The sequence below is a fragment of the Bombyx mori genome, chromosome 15 (assembly GCF_030269925.1).
Source record: "Bombyx mori chromosome 15, ASM3026992v2".
NCBI classification, from domain to species: Eukaryota; Metazoa; Arthropoda; class Insecta; order Lepidoptera; family Bombycidae; genus Bombyx; species Bombyx mori.
The window spans coordinates 6440276-6457894 of NC_085121.1; the positions used below are offsets into that span (position 1 = coordinate 6440276).

General features: G+C 38.3%; 1 protein-coding gene across 1 annotated transcript; it reads right to left on the bottom strand.

Annotated features, from left to right (window-relative positions):
* Positions 1 to 556: 556 nt before the first annotated feature.
* On the bottom strand, positions 557 to 17572 carry LOC101743034 (sarcosine dehydrogenase, mitochondrial). The gene is made up of 16 exons (XM_004928502.4): positions 17399 to 17572; positions 16933 to 17043; positions 15998 to 16140; positions 15611 to 15823; positions 14914 to 15037; positions 13572 to 13780; positions 11974 to 12157; positions 11420 to 11510; positions 9801 to 10053; positions 8199 to 8318; positions 7530 to 7672; positions 6656 to 6761; positions 5792 to 5940; positions 3070 to 3344; positions 1948 to 2114; positions 557 to 996 (listed from the first exon to the last, which is right to left on the bottom strand). The coding sequence occupies exons 1-16, from the start codon at positions 17532 to 17534 to the stop codon at positions 670 to 672; spliced, it is 2751 nt and encodes a 916-aa protein (XP_004928559.1). The 5' UTR covers positions 17535 to 17572; the 3' UTR covers positions 557 to 669.
* Positions 17573 to 17619: the final 47 nt, after the last annotated feature.

Here is a 17619-nt window from a genome sequence, read left to right on the forward strand (position 1 = left end):
TGTATATAAATATATAATCTGAATCTCGGAAACGGCTCCAACGATTTTCATAAAATTTAGTATACACGAGATTTCGGGGACGATAAATCAATCTAGCTACGATTTATTTTCAGAAAATGTTGTTTTATTCGTGTTTTTAATAATCAACTTTATCGATAATCAACTTAAACATAAACTTTTTTTTTATTGAAAGAAAATAGCAAATTATATAATATCAATATGTAATTCGTATTTAAATATAATTTCTAAAAAACATCCGTCATTCAGAACATTCATAAAAAACGGTCATCCTCCAGTTGCTCTTAAATGCCGAACGGATTCAAATTGATATTCAAATTTGTGGGAAAGAGACAACGTACTCTCATAAAATATTTATGTATATCGGCAGCATAAATCGCCGAAACATATTTCTGAGAAATTGAGTTTTATTTCTTCAATATACGTACGCATTGCATATATCTTTCAAAATTATACTATTTTTCAATAAGTCTATTCCACGTATCAATCATATTTAAGCCATTCGTTTTTACAAGGTTCGTAATAAAGTTATATTAAATTATGTTAAAATATTTTTTTATTTCAAACTTCATCAGTCACAGAACGTTACATATATTTAAAAAAAAAAATTGTGCAAAGAGTTGTTGGTATGATACGGCAAGTAAGTAGCTATTATTCACTGCCGCCAGCCCGTTCGTTTTGTCCAGCGTGAGGTTCGTGCGTGTTCTCATCCATGCCCTGATCTCCGTAGTTTCCGAGCAGCCTTTGCCCGTGAGGGTCGAAAGGGGATTTGAAGTGAAACGTCGCCTTGTACTTCTGTCCCATCACTTCTATCTCGTAGTTTCCTTCTTTCAAATACTCTTTGGTCACGATCGAGTCTTTGTTCGTAACGTAACCAATCCCTATTGGTTTGTCTAGATAGTGGCCGTAGTCTCCGCGTCGCAGGTATCCGACCGGCACGCCGTTTCTGAATATAGCTTCGTGGCCGAACAAAGCAACCTGGAATTCGATTGCGGTGTGAGTCAATAAAATCGAATAAATTTTTACTGGTGGTAGGACGTCTTGTGAGTTCGCACGGGTAGGTACCACCGCCCCGCCTATTTCTGCCGTGAAGCAGTAATGCGTTTCAGTTTGAAGGGTGCGGCTGCCGTTGTAACTATACTGAGACCTTAGAACTATGTTTCAAGGTGAGTGGCGCATTTACATTGTAGATTTCTATGGGCTCCAGTAACCACTTGACACCAGATGGGCTATGAGCTCGTCCACCCATCTAAGCAATATTTTTTTTTAATAATAATTCGATAGATATGACATAGCATGCTTTATTCAGTTAACGAAAGAAGGATGGTTCGTTAATCGACTAATACATAAAAATGTCGTTGACCTGCAAGTTCACGTAGACATCATTAAATGCAATTTCAACTTCTTTTTGTTTATATCACTGATATATTATGTAGGACTTTTTGGCGGGAACGCGAGGAGTGAAGTTGTGTGATTTGTTTTATTTTGTCTATTTAGTGTTTCTTCAGGTTTAAATGTGTAATAATGGTGGTTTATTAACTGTTTAATATCTGTGAAAGTGTACAAATGTGGGAAAATGAATCAAAGCCGTTGGACATAACTTCTCGGAATCCTCCAAAAAGTCCACTGAAAAAATCTTAGTAAATGACCACCATTTTACTGAGATTATATTTCATCCCATATCATCTCATCTCATTTCATTTAATTTCATCCAAGTTGATTAATGTCTCAAATTGATTAATTTGTCTTCATTTCATTTCACTCCATAATAACATTTTTCATAAAAATATGAATATAAATTAAAATAAGTCATGACTTAAAGGTCTTAGTTACCAGGTCATAAAATCCCTTAAAAAAATATATTATGTAATTTAAATGTCGGTTGTTTCGTTTAAATAAATAAATTAGGTATTGTATAACTATACTTACTTTGTCGTCAAGTGTGAAGTAGCCATATTTCTTAGTTACGCCATTAGCGAGGGCCTTCGTTACGTACTCGTTCCCGATATACTCGCCACCTTTCCTGCAAGTGAAACCAAGGTTCGCCTCGATGGGGTTGTCGTCCGGTCTTAAATCAGCGTTCCATAGATGATAACCTAGGAAAAGTATATTATTTTGGTAAATGTAAATATTGACGACACTTTTCAACACAAGTGTACTTTCTGTATATTACAAAGTGGGTTTCTGTGGGACATTAAATTTGATCAGTTAATAGACTATTATTTTTTATTTAACTACAGATGCTTTAAATTATTCTTAACTAACGACCCGCCCTCCCTTCACTTCGGAAACATTAAATTTTATTATTAAGATAGCTGAGTCCAGCGATGTTAGCCGCGGTTATTGTCGTACCGCTGGTAACGCAGCGGGGCCAAGCTAGTCGTCTAAAAAAGTAGCCTAAGTTACTCCTTATATCCTCAGCGACCTATCAGTGAAAGTCTCGTCAAAACCGGTTCCAGAGATTAGCCGGAACAAACAGACAGACTCACAGACAAAAATTGTAAAAAATGTTATTTTGGTGTATGTACCGTATATATATTCATATGCATGTAGTAAAAAGCGGTTATTTCAATATTACAAACAAGCACTCCAATTTTATTTATATGTTTAGATTAGAAGCTTTTTTTTCATGTCGCTTTCCTCGTACAACTACGTTCTCCATTCTCATTTTATATTAAGAAAACAAAGGCCACACCGCAATCGATAGCAGTCCGTTGGTCAGCAGGACTTAAAATAAATTGATTGCATTGAAGTCAGCGGTCGGGGAACCGGGGTAAATTACCCCAAATGGGGTAAAATGAAATTTTGGGGGGTAAAAATGAATTTTGTGGGTAAAAAGTATATATTGAAGTGAAACTTCTTTACAATCGTTAAATTTTTAGTTATTGTTTTCTTTTCAAAATTATCATGGGGGCTATAATATGAAAAATACTAAAAAGAAGCGATTTCGTTTTTTTTGTTCTTCGCCATGGGGTAATATCAAATATTTTGGGGTAATAATTAAAAAAATTCCCCGACCGCTGATTTAAGTAACCACTTAAATTCACTCACCTTTTTCAGCACTGAGAGAGGTCAGAGCCCTCCATCCTGCATTAGTCAGGCCTTTCGCTTTCCTCAGAGCCTGGTACACTTGCACAGCGTTCGCGGAGGGGATGTGCAGCTCCCAGCCCAGCTCGCCGGCCCAGGCCACGCGCAGTGCTCGGCAAGTGTAGGTCTTATTCTCGGGGGAATAAGGAGCTTTCGATACGTGGATACTCCGGTGCGTGTTAAGAGGGAATGCGTCGTTCGATAGCCCTGCGTCTGTGTAGCGCTGGAGGATTCTTTGGCTAAAATTAAAATATTACCTTTATTCTGGTTTTTTATTTATTTTCCCGACCTATTCTAGTAACCTCGAGGGGTTATACTAGATTCTCCGAGTGGGTAGGTGAGCTCACGGACTCAGGGGTCGTGTTAGCAACCTGAGGATGTTGCTAACACGACCCCTAGCAAGAGCCGTGCTTCGCAGAATCTACCACAGGATCGGAAACGCGACCCACTGAGAAGAGCAGTAGGCAGCGGCATGGCTCTGCCCCTGGCATTGCTGAAGTCCATGGGCGACGGTAACCACTCACCATTAAGTGGGCCATATGCTCGTCAGCCTACAAAGGCAATAAAAAAAAAATGATCCAGCGAGAAACTCAGTGGGCTGTGTCTGTGGGTGGATTTACTCGTCGAGGCCTTCGTCGCAAGCGACGGGTTCGACGAGAACGATGACCGGTGCTTGGAGTAACTAAAACCACCGTTAGTTGATCGGGAAGATCCGAAAATACGTGTTTAGGGCGTGTTTTATTAGCTGTCTTCTCGAACTACCCACGGACGAGAAGATATGAGCTTAGTAAACAAGAATATAATATTTTTTTATTAAAGTAAAGTTTAATGAAAGTATAATATTTATAATCTTTAATTGTATCTATACACGCGAGCAAAAGTTTGGAATCACTTACTTGAAATTGGTTCCGCGCGATCTTGCTTACTGTATAAATTTTTAATTATTATAAAAATCGCATAACTTTAAAGGTTCAACTGTCAACTTTAAACTGATACCAAATTCATTCAAATCGAGCCAGTAGTTAAGGAGTTATTCCGGATTAAGTGAAGGAGGTAGGAAAACAAGGAAATATGGAAAAATAATGAATGAATAAAACAACAAAAATTAATAAATAAAAAATTTATTTAGCCTTAAAATTAAATGTCAGTACTTTGTGTTCCCTTCCTTTGCCCTTTTAACTCCTCGAAGACGATTCTTTATAGACCTGATCAGCTTTTGAATTGATTCTTGTGAGATACCTTCCCACTTCTCAATCAACGCTGATTTCAGCTCATTCAGGCATGAAGGAGCCGAAGTTCTAGAACGAACCCTTCTCTTCAGTTCATCCCACACGTGCTCAATAGGATTCAAGTCAGGGTTGAGCGCAGGCCAGTCCAATGTGGCGATATCGACTTCTTCGAGGTATTCAGTTGTTACACGGGCAGTGTGACAACGAGCGTTATCGTGCATAAGGAGGAAGTCATCACCGGTATATCCCGCATAGGGGACGACGTTCCAGCAGAATATTGGAAATGTACCGGTCCGAAGTTAGACCGCCTCCTCGTCCCCCGCCAGGCACGAAAACAAGCTCGGTTTTACCGTTGAAGGAAATGTCGGCCCACATCATACAAAAGCCCCCATAAGTCACTGTTCCAGCGAAACAACACTGAGCAAATTGCTCCCCAAACCGCCTGTAGACCCAACCTCTTCGGTCGCTACCGTGTAAACACATCCTGCTCTCGTCGGAGAACAGGATTTGCCTCCATTGCTCAACCTCTCAATTATGATGGGTACGAGCAAATTGAAGGCGTGCTTGTCGGTGAGCTACCGTGAGTTTCGGGCCTGTGACAGGCCTTTTTGGAGTCAGATTCGCTTGATTGAGTCGTCGACGAACTGTCCACTTGCTGGCTGCCACCCTACGAACATCTCGGAACTCCTGTTGGACGTCGACACCAGGTTATGCCGATTTCGGAGAGAGGTTGACACGATAAAACGGTCATTCCTCTCCGATGTGCACCGGCGCCGTCCAGATCTTGGTCTCGGGATAATGCTAGCAGTCTCCTGAAAGCGCTTACAAACTTTTGAAACACAGGACTTGTCTTATTTGGAGCCGACGAGCGACAACCCGCTGGCTGAGCTCTTCTTGCAATAGGGCTACGATTTGTGCTACTTCTCTAGGTGTTGTCTCAATTGTCGTACAAGGTAAAGGGTCAAAAGTAGCGGAGATATGTACCGGTCAACGTGTGGAAGTCGACTGGTAAAGAAAATCCGATAACAGGTGCTTTTATAGGGGTCAATAGGCCGCAACTCGCGACGTATCAAACAATTGAAACACGTCTTTTTCGTTATTGCTTCAGTTAATCCAAGATAACTTCTTAAATACTGGCTTGATTTTAATGAATTTGGTATCAATTTAAAGTTAACAGTTCAACCTTTAAAATGATCTCATTTTTATGATTATCAAAAAAATATTTAGTACACAAGATCGCGCGGAACAAATTTCAAGTAAGTGATTCCAAACTTTTGCTCGCGAGTGTAGTTTTGATTGATTAAAGTTTCATGGGTAATTTTTATAAGTATTAGAAAATCAACATCTGGATGATAGAAAAGAAATAAAACGTGTTAATTAAAATTTTAGGATTAAATTTAATGTTTTTCTTGTGAGACGGGGAGTATTACGGATTCGAATAGACTCAAAGAACCTACCTGTTAGGTCCTTGTATACTGAGGATACAAAGTTGTTTCGACACATCAGTGATGGTGGCCCTGAGTTTGTGGGTTTGCACGATCCGCCTCAAATGTGCCAACGTGTGGTTCGCACTGAAACCGCTCGTCACCACGTAGTACCCTCGACCCTACAACGGACAGAGAAAATAAAATTTATTTTTGAACTTTGAACATTATTTATTGGGCGACTTTCGTCAAGTAATTGGTAATATCCATGGAAGAAAGCGGAATTGTCGTAACTTGAAAAACCCAACTTTACTTCAGAGCCATATTTTTATATATATATAATATATGTAGTATGGTAAAAAGTCGATGGAGGAAGAGGTGGAACTAAGAAAAAATGGATGGATTTAAATAAATAAATAAATATTTACTAACAATCACGCCACGTTAATTGGTCCCGTGCTAAGTTCGTAAAGAACTCGTGTTACAGGTACCAGATAACGGATATAAATGTAAGATTTTTATTAATAAACATACATCTATTCAATATACATCCATAACCCTGGAAAAGACATTTTATATTTATCATACAAATATCTTCCCTTGGCGGGATTCGAACCCGCGACCCCTTGTGTAGTGACCATGTCACTTACCACTACACCAGACGGCCGATGGATGGCATGAAAGACGATATATGTAAGAAGGGAGTGAGCGAAGAAATTGTATATGATAGAGGAGTATGGAAAGAGAAAACATGTTGCCCCGACCCCAGGTGACTGGGAGAAGGGCAGGTAAAAGAATAGTATGGTAAAGAGCGATTTAGCCCAAAATGCAAGTTACGACATTTCCACTTTTTTCCGTCAACATATAACCAGGAGGAGGATGCATGTCTGTACGTACTTTGAATATAGGTTCGTGCAGTTGTCCACTGCCACCGTCCATAATGCTGACAGTAACATCGGCTTCGACACCGCCTTTGTCATTTAGAAGTAGAGAATACATCACCCTGAAACATCAAACCTAGATGAGGTCAGATAATCTTACAATAATAATGGTTTATTCTGATGAATACATCAAGAGTTTAATTTGTGTTGAAATTAAATAAAACGAGATGATATGGGATGAAATAGTCTCACTAAAATTGTGGTTATTTACTGAAACATTTTTCATTTCAGCTTTTTGGAAGACCCCGAGAAGCCACGTCGTCCAGTGGCTTTGTTTTCATTTACCCACATTTGTGTGCTTTAACAGATGCTAAAAAGTTAATGAACCACTGTTATTTTAGAGTTAAGCCTGATTTTTTTCCTACCTATGCTGATAGCCTTGAGAGTTTGAGAGGCTATTTCAGCTTCGCCCTAACGTGTGTAGGTGAGCTCACGAGGCTCAAACCGGTGTGTTGCTAACACTGACCCTAGCAATAGCAGTGCTTCGCAGAATCTACCACCGGATCGGAAACGCGATCCACTGAGAAGATCCGGCGAGAAATTCAGTGGGCTGTGTCTATGGGTTAATTCGCTCATCGAGCCCTTCCTCTCAAGCGACGGGTTCGACGAGGACGGTGACCGGTGCTTGTGGTACTAGAAATTCCGTCGCCTTAGCAACAGAAGTCAACATAAGTACAGTGCGCCACGTAGGGCACGCGTGGTCTATATGGTAGTCAAATGGTTAATAGTGCTCAGTGGCGTGCTATCGGAGAGACCTATGTCCAGCAGTGGACTGCTTTAGGCTGATGATGATGATAACTGTCAAAGTGGGTTTACTTATCATAGAGTACCTTTCGTCTCGTTTAGTTAAGTCAGCCGTGAAGGCCAGGTCGGCGGTGCGCTGAGCGTCGGGTCCTGTCAGGTAGAACTTCCCGTAATAAGACATGTTGAACAACGCGGCCCCGTTCCGGCAGGCGAGCGCCTCTTTGCCGATCTACAGTATTATCATCATCTCTATATAAATACGTACGATCTACAATATCAACATCTCTATATAAGTACCTACGTACAATCTACAATATCAACATCTCTATATAATACGTACAATCTACAATATCAACAACTCTATATGAATGCATTAATACAAAACACAGTTAAGAGCTATCTTCTCGTGTGCTCCGACTTATTACCTTTTTATATTTGATTCGTATCCACTGACGAGATTTAATTTGATCAAATAAAATGTATGTAGTTGTTTTCATCAAAACGCCAATAACGAAGCAAAAAAGGAAATATAACTTATGTAAAGTTTAAAATGAATCTAAATTTTGTGGTTTCAATGATTACGGTCGAATTTCAATCGAGGAGCGCACATTACTTGTATTATATTGTTTAAATATACACATATTATTATATAGGCAATAAACACCAAGACAAAAGCAAACAGACCCCCGGCGCTAATTACTGCACCCCTGAGTCAATTAATCGAGTTATAAAACAAACAAAAAACCTAAGCTTACCAAATCGTGATGCTTCGAGAAACCGAAAGTGTATTCTCCCTTCAAGATGTCTTCGTAGCGTTGGTCGATGTTCCTCGGATAATCGTTGGTACCGCCCCAGTCATACTGCTGAACTCTTATCTGAAAGCGTTCAAAAATTCTGTGACTGTGTGCGTAGGTAATAGACATAAATTAGTTGCTGTGAGTGTGTGTGTGTGTGTGTGTGTGTGTGTGTGTGTGTGTGTGTGTGTGTGTGTGTGTGTGTGTGTGCGCGCGTGCGTGCGTGTGTGTGTTCTTTTTGGTTCCTCTCTTCAAGGCTCTGAAACTGCGATTCTTTAAGACTTTTTTGTTATGGAAACTAACGACATCTTGTAGCGGATGCCCATAAACTTATATGTTGTTAAAGTTAAGGTATTTAACTACTGTACAACTAAACACAGAAAATAAAAAATCTTACAAGTCTTTATTTGCTATGGACAAATTGATTAAATTTTATCTATTTGTAATTTCTGAAAATTAACAAATTCCTTAATTATAAATAAAATATAGAATAGGTAACATGTTACTGCCATCTACATGAGCAATGAGAAACTAATGGAAACGAGGCCATCTAGTGGTCGACGCCCGTAAACAATTTTGTTGAGTGCTTGAGTTGCTTATCTATAACTAGTTTATGAATATTATCTATGCCTCTCCTTTCTATTGCAGAAGCCTATAAATAATAAGTCTAGCCGTCGTTTCCCTTGCTATGTTTCTTACTTCAAGGCGCCGAAATCATAAATCCTAATAAATATACCTTTATGTATACTGTATGTACTTTAAAACTAAAACAGATCTTTCAATTTATGGGTTTCAGTCATTTTTTAAATAAATCCTTTCCGAACAATTCTCACATAGATATCTATAATAAATCCTGGTCAAGCTCGATTTCGAATCACTTATTGTACAAATGTTTGTAGTACACTGATGTTTTAATATTTGGGTCTAATTCATAATAATAATAAGTAGAAGAGAGTAACAGAATACGTTGATGTAAACGGCAGATTTGTAAAAACATATTGGGTGCGCAATTAAGATCTCGGTCAATAAATGACGGCAGTAATAAATGATCTAACACACTGAAAACCACTATTACCAGAGCTCGGATATATGGTAAACCGCTTTGACACATTAGTGATTTTGTTGTTGCGTGTTATATGTTTTTTTTTGCTTAGATGGATGGACGAGCCCACAGCCCACCTGGTGTTAAGTGGTTACTGGCGCCCATAGACAGTCTCAGTATAGTTACAACGGCTACCCCACCCTTCGAACCGAAACGCATTACTCCTTCACGGCGGAAATAGGCGGGGTGGTGGTAACTACCCGTGCGGACACACTTTATTGTATAACACACACACACACAAACACATACACAACACATACATACACTGACTTTTGTAACACAGGTTTTCCTAGCATAAAAGTCAGGGAATATTGTTATTGTATACCTCATAAAAAAGCCATGTATATTATTATACTAGTGTTAAGAATTCTTGTACGTGTTTGTTTTTAAGAGGCTTGAATAAAATATTATTATTATTATTATTAATGATGATGATGATGATGATGATTACTGAATCTAACCTTTTCCCCGGGTATATAGAAGGCGGGTCTCTCCCAGCCGGCCCTGGCCTGCATGACGGCTCCGTCGTCGACCAGCTCCTGGTGCAGCGCGTCGTGGCTGGCGTCCCTGCCCGCCAGCTTCTCGTCGTTCGGGAACACGATGTTGTAGTTCCGGACGTACGACTCGTGGCTGCTCTCGCGCATCCAGTGCGCTCTCGACATTTGCGCGGGCGTGAAGCGACGTATGTCAAACGAGAACATGTTGTAGTGCGGCCTGATGGTTTAACATAAAAATGAAAGGCGCCCAAGATATTTAACCGACTTCAAAAAAGTAGGCCGTTCTCGATTTGACTGTTCTTGTATGTGTGTTACCGTGAACCTATCCTCTAAGTCAGTGATGGGCAAAGTAGGGCCCGCGGGCCAACTCTGGCCTGCGGAAGTATTTAATTCGGCCCGCCGAGAGTCCATCCATCCTAAATATTCTAGTCAGCATTTTGGCGCCTAAAATAAAAACTGACGTTTTTAATTGAAAATCTTCGAATTTTTAATGAAAGCTCCAATTCGTCAGGGGTGTTTTGAGCTTTCATTATCTCATAATTAACTTGCCATTATTATAATTATCTTGGCAGTCTGTCACAGGTATTATTATTATTATTATTTTATTGCCCTTGTAGGCAGACGAGCATACGGCCCACCTGATGGTGAGTGGTTACCGTCGCCCATGGACAGCATGGACTTCAGCAATGCCAGGGGCAAAGCCAAGCCGCTGCCTACCGTTAATTAGTTTATTTATTGGAAAAAAACATTCTTTTCACCTCTATCACACGCCTCACGTCTCACACGCCTAAAAGGCGTAAAAGTAAAAGGTATTTTGTTTATTAAAAAGTTTTAATACAAAATGCATTTTTTCTATAATTCTGGCCCTCTAGAATTTATTAAACTTTGTGGCCGGCCATTAAAAATGTTTGCCCACCACTGCTCTAAGTGAAACGATTATGGTTTTTTTTATTTGAAACCGAATGTGTTTCATTGATTTTTTTATTATAATTACTTTATAATTTTATAATTATTAATTCAATTATTAAATATTTTATAAATTATTTTTATAATTATAATTGACTTCTTTGTTGTATCATTCGTGTATTCATTGTTGTAAGTGTGTATAAAGTGTAAAATTAATTGTTATTTAACTTTATTCATTAAGCCTATATATTTTTTTTAGTTTATAGATTACATATTTTATTTTTGTTCTGTTTTGCTGCATTTTATCAAAACATAATATGCCGTCACGATGTAATTAATGAAACAATAGAATCAAAAATAATACGACACTAAAGGTTATCGTTTTAAAAACAAACAAAATGTGAAAATATTCAGAATAAACATTGGTTTATTCTGTATATTGTGTAATAATTGTTTATCATTTTAGATGTTTTATTTTATTTTATTAGATGGGTGGACGAGTTCGTAGTCCTCCCGGTGTTAAGTGATCACCGGAGCCCATAGACAACAACAACGTGAAATTAACGCAAAAAGAAATAAGTGCGAGCTAACAATACGCTTTATCGCTGTTGTTTTTTTTGGAAATCTTTTACTGTGAAAAAAACTATCATATGCTATGAAATGTTCTGGGTACCCACCTGCCTTTGGTGATCCATTCCGCCATTTGTATGGCGCAACCAGCGGAAAACATCATGCCGGCCGAGTTATATCCGCAGTTGTGGTATAAACCTGCATGTTTATTAACACGAAGCACTGTTTTACGTGACGTTCCACCAGCCTAGTAAGCTGACACAAGTAAACCCTTGACTAAAGGGAATATCACCCAAATGCCCCCTAATTCTAAGCGGTTATACGCAGACATAAATTACAAAGCGGTTGAGACTAAAGTTTGAGGCCTGAGATTGACCAATCAGACCGCTTCCTAAGAAGTAAGTACAGTCATAAGTTTCGATTTGAAGAATACCATACTGTTAGTTTATAGATGTGGGTCCGTGGGGGTAACTACCGCCATTCTACCGATTTGAAGCACTTTGACCACTCTAGTAACCACTTAACGCCAGACGATCCGTCAGCTCGTGCGCTCGTCAAACTCAACTAAATTGCAAACACTCACGTCTTCTTTTTTACAACGATTCTGCCAACGAATTAATGAAAATACTTTGGAAAACCATCGCTAATGATAATCTCTTACCAAAGACGTTGGTATCTTCTCCCAACAAAGGTTTGTGGTCAGGCGTGAACGACTCTGGACCGCATATCGTACTCTTGATCCCCGTCGTCCCGAGCTTGGGACACAGAGACGTGGCGCTTTGCATATGAACACCGAACACATCCCAGTCCAGTTCGTACAAGTGGAACTGCAGATTGTCTGGTACCTGTAAAATAAATTGATATTTTTTTATTGCTTAAATTGAGGGCCGAGCTCACAGCCCACCTGGTGTTAAGTGGTTATTGGAGCCCATAGACATCTATAACGTAAATGCCACCACCCACCTTGAGATATGAGTTCTAAGGTCTCAGTATAGTTAAAACAGCTGCCCCGCCCTTCAAACCGAAACGCATTACTGCTTCACGGCAGAAATAGGCAGGGTGGTGGTACCTACCCGTGCGGACTCACAAGAGGTCCTACCACCGGTAAGGCTTAATCCAAAATTCTTGTTTATTTGGTAAACGCCAAAAATGTAATTGTACTATTGTAGTCTGTCAGTTTCGATTTTAATACTTTAAGCCTTAAAGCCCATACCTTAAAGTTTAAAGTATGCGCTTGGTTTAAAAGAGACGGAAAGTGTGCTTTGTCCTTTTTCAAATTAAAAACTTACTTTTATAATCCGATAGAAAACATGTTTATAAGTCGTCCAAAGTACAAAAGTAATTTTCTTAAAATATTTAGCTTAAGACGTTTCAATTCTAAAGGTGCGATAGATATACTTTTTTATTTTTCGTATGACCATAGAGACAAATCTGTAACGTAAAACCTTAAGCCACACTAGATTGAAATTATTTTAAAAAAAGTTTCCCATTGATTCCCAGCGTTGTCAACTGGATAACAAATGAACATGAACTTGCGAGGTTGGGCATGAGTTATTATGTGAAGCTAAATTAAAATATTTTTTGAGATAGCTAAGCCCAGTGGACATAGTATAGAAACAACTAAATAGTAACAACTCTGTCGCATAAAAAAAAATAGTATCAGTTAATATATAAAACGGAAACGTATAACTCGTGCTTAATTAAGAAATAATATATTCAATAAATATTTAATGTATTTTGTTTGTTAATAACCTATTTTGTAACTAATGGTAAAGTTATATTAATTACTTTTTCTTTTAAAACCTTCATTTAACATACAATTATTTATAGGTCAATATTTTATTTAAGGACCGAATACAATGCAAGAATTTTATAACTATGCTCTAATTTCCTGACCAGTATGAACAAAATAAAAAAAAATGTTAGAACTACATATGACTGCAGAAGCTAATTCTATTCCAATTTTAATTCAAAATTTTATCGTAAAAATTTAAAGAAAATAAATTGTTATATCGGTTTGTTATTTAAATATATCTTTTTTTAATCTATGTACATGCTTAAATGACTGCAGAATCTAATTCTATTCCAATTTTAATTCAAAATTTTATCGTAAAAATTTAAAGAAAATAAATTGTTATTTCGGTTTGTTATTTAAATATATCTTTTTTTAATCTATGTACATGCTTAAATGACTGCAGAATCTAATTCTATTCCAATTTTAATTCAAAATTTTATTGTAAGCTACAGCTCTTCTATTACCTGATCTAACATATGTGGGTTTCCCTCGTAACCTCCAATGCTGCAGGTTTCCCCTTGCACCTTTATATATAAGCTCGTGTCATGATCCCTGATGTTGGGTCCACCTCTTATTTCAGGGATAGCTTCGCACACTATATACGCGTGTTTGAAAGGTATCAGTGGCAATGAAGGTACTCCCGCAAACCTGGCTACTCTTGCACCCCAAGCACCTGATGAAAAAAAAAATTGTTTTTATAATATACAGGCTCGGGTGGCAATTTTACACGCGGGAGGAAATGTCCAACTTTTCTCCCTTGGTGCACAATGTACTATTTTGATATGCACAAGCCCAGAGGACATAGTATAGAAAAAACCAAATAGTAGCAGCTCTGTCGCATAAAAAAAATTAGTATCAGTTAATATATTAAACGGAAACATACTTAATTAAGTACGTTTACTTTTTTTTTATTGCTTAGGTTGGTGGACGAACTCACAGCCCACCTGGAGTTAAGTGGTTACTAGAAGCCCGTAGACATCTACAACGTAAATGCGCCACCTGCCTTGAGATATAGTTCTAAGGTCTCTGTATGGTTACAACGGCTGCCCCACCGCAACGCATTATTGCTTCACGGCAGAAATAGGCCGGGTGGTGGTACCTACCCATGCGGACTCACACGAGGTTCTACCATCGTATTTTCGCTATGACTATGGTATTGTATGAAAATATCGATTTACTGAACCTATTCACGTGTCAACTATTTTAAACTAATGCTACTGTGACAGAAACCTTCGCTAGAGCGCTAAACATGATATAACTCTGATATAAAATTATTATGCCGATAAGCTAACTAACACCGTCATCTGTTAGAAACCTTAGAGTTCACGGGTAATAACAATTCTTTATCATATTTGAAACAAATATTTACAATAAATAAAAATGGTAATTATAAATTGAGATAAACTATCCTATCTCGCAAGTTGGACTAAACTACATACGGATTAAATAATATTAATAATAATAATATTGGTTGTTTCCAAGTAAGTATCAGTTGAATGGAATTTTACTGGTGGTAGGACCTCTTGTGAGTTCGCGCGGGTGGGTACCACCGCCCTGCCTATTTCTGCCGTGAAGCAGTAATGCGTTTCGGTTTGAAGGGTGGGGCAGCCGTTGTAACTATACTGAGACCTTAAAACTTATATCTCAAGGTGGGTGGCGCATTTACATTGTGGATGTGTATGGGCTCCAGTAACCACTTAACACCAGGTGGGCTGTGAGCTCGTCCACACATCTAAGTTATAAGAAAAAATAAAAAACTAAAAAGAATGTAACTTAACTCAAAAATCAATATCTCTACACACTGACCTCCACAGTTCACCACGCATTTGGTCTTAATGAAACCTCGGTCCGTGTGTACCCCGGTTACTTCCTTATTTCCGAGCAGGTTGTGCGAATAATGAACGTCAACAACCGGACAGTCTTCGTAAACCTAAAACATAATTACAATATTAATTTATTTTAAGTTCATCTCGTGACATATGGCAGTGGGGCGTGGTCGCTAACAGCGGGCCTCGTCACAAGGCTCAAAATCACTCAAACAGTAATGGAAAGGACAATGCTCGGGGTTGGAAAAACATTATTACTTATATAGACCCAAGGATTGCGAGGTTGAAGTGGCAGTGGGCAGGACACATTTCTCGTAAAATAATATTAACACATGTAATGGACCTGTCACTCTTCAAACGAGGCTTGTAGAGAGTACTTAACGGTAGGCATTGCTGACTAGGGAGGAAAAGTTAAGACTTTCTTCCCTGTACAGCGGGACGAAAACCGAACTTTCGGCGTAGGTAGGAGAAAAAACTATATACTTCTCCTACCTATGCCGAAATATAGTTTTTTCTCCTACCTACGTCTGCTCTCACGCACCTAAAATTCTCCGCCATTGTTGTGCTCGGGTAATTTGCAATATTGTGTTTGAGGGTTGCGGGAGGAAATGTCCTACTTTTCTCCCTTGGTGCACAATGTACCTACTAATACGGTATTCCAAAAGATAAATACCTACCTTTGCACCGTTCTTCTTAGCAACCTTGACAAGCGCACTGCAAGCCATCGCCGGATCGATAGTACCGTCTTCCGTTGCGTAAAGAGCCATTTTGAACGCTGATGGGTCCAACAGTGGAAAGATTTTCTGCGCTTCATGAGGGTCCAACACTTCACTGGGGATTCCCATTGCTTTACCCAAAGTATGAAGACGTAAATACTCTTGTGTACGAACCTACATACAGTATTTATTATTTAGTCAGTGGCAGAGAAAAAATAAAAGAGAAATAATTTCAAAAGTATTTAGGTAACAAAGGTACTGGATCCTCTGGTAATAAAGGTAAATTGGGTCTCCGGACCCATCTTAAGCCATCATAATGCATTATTACCTAGTTAAATTTTAACTAACCGTGCTTCTTGATATGAACATGCCTCCATTGTTTATCCATCCGGCGTAATCGTCTACTTCTTTCGCGAGCGCGCTGTATACAGTTCTCGAATCTCGAAGCAATTTTACTTCCAAATCGCACGGTCGAAGGGACCATACCATTCCTATACAAACCCTATATATAATACGTAATTCCTAGTAATCTTTTACTAATATAGGTTCTATCAAAAATGGTATCTAAGCAGTGCGGTTTAATATAAATAGCTGTTTTGTAAAACGTCATTTTTTACATTTGTCTCTAAGCAATTGCGTTTAATAAATGCAAAATCCTAAAGTATTCCTCAATTAAATATATCCTTAATTAAAAAGAAACATTTAAATCTATAGGATTTAAGCTGTGTGAGAATGAAATAGAATGTTTCTAAATGTTAACTTGGGAATTTTACGTGAATCACAGACATGTTTAATTAATTATAGAGAATTAAAATCTACATATCACATCATAATATCAATTATGATTGTCAATTTATTTATTATTGAACAAGAAATACCTAATAAAAAAACAAAGGAACGTTTCACATTGACAAAGAGCAACAAAACCTGTTCATCACGCAATATATGCCCGATGTGGGAATCGAACCCACGACCCTCGGCGCACCAGTCAGGGACGCGAACTACTGGACCAACCAATCAGTCATGAATATTAAATGAATAATCAAATGAAAATAAAAACGCGAGATTATTAAAAGTTTTAATTAAATTAGTTGTAGCTAAATCGTCGTTTTGTTACAATAAACATTAAAACATTACACAAACTGTCGCTACACACGGCAACATTATCTAAACCACTAAAGCCAATAAAAAAATATTGATTTGAATTAAATCATTGTCCTAATTTATACGTCCTTCTATCAATCGTATTGTTATACCAATAATAGTAATTTACGAATACGCACCGGCGGTGTGCCATGTCGTTCCGCTTGTTAATTTAGCTCTTTCTAATAAAACCGCATTCACGCCTCGCTTCGATAGCTGGTAGAGCGTGTTACAGCCCGCTATGCCTCCCCCTGGAATATTATGACGTCATTATTGTAGATTCAAAGGTTTTTGAAATCGCCTTATCTTCCTGTCATTTATCGCAACCTCTTGAGAAACAAAATTGAACTTCGTACACTATCTGACCGGCAGTTGACATATTTATCGTCCAATTTGGATAGATCACTTGTACACATTATATTGTCTGAGCATCAAAATCGCGCAATAGTAGTTTAAGTATTTGTATTTTTTTTTTCATTATAAATTATCTTTCGACTCCCAGTTACAATTTGGTTGAGTATTAATGATTTCACATTACAATATATTCGTGTGAATATTAATTTAACACTTAAGTTGATGTCACAAAAAAAAACTAATTACACTCACCGATAATAACAACATCGGCCGACGACACGACCTCATCTTTGGAACCGGCGCCACTCGAAAATCGTATCGTATTGGATCGTTTTAGGAAATTACTTGCTCTTACCCTAACGCTGCCGTCTCGTATGACTTTGAACATTTTTTTCGGAACACTAAATCGAATACGCGGTCACTCCCGGCGCGATTGATTGAAGAATGTTTTGTGATGTATTCCCCGAGGGCAC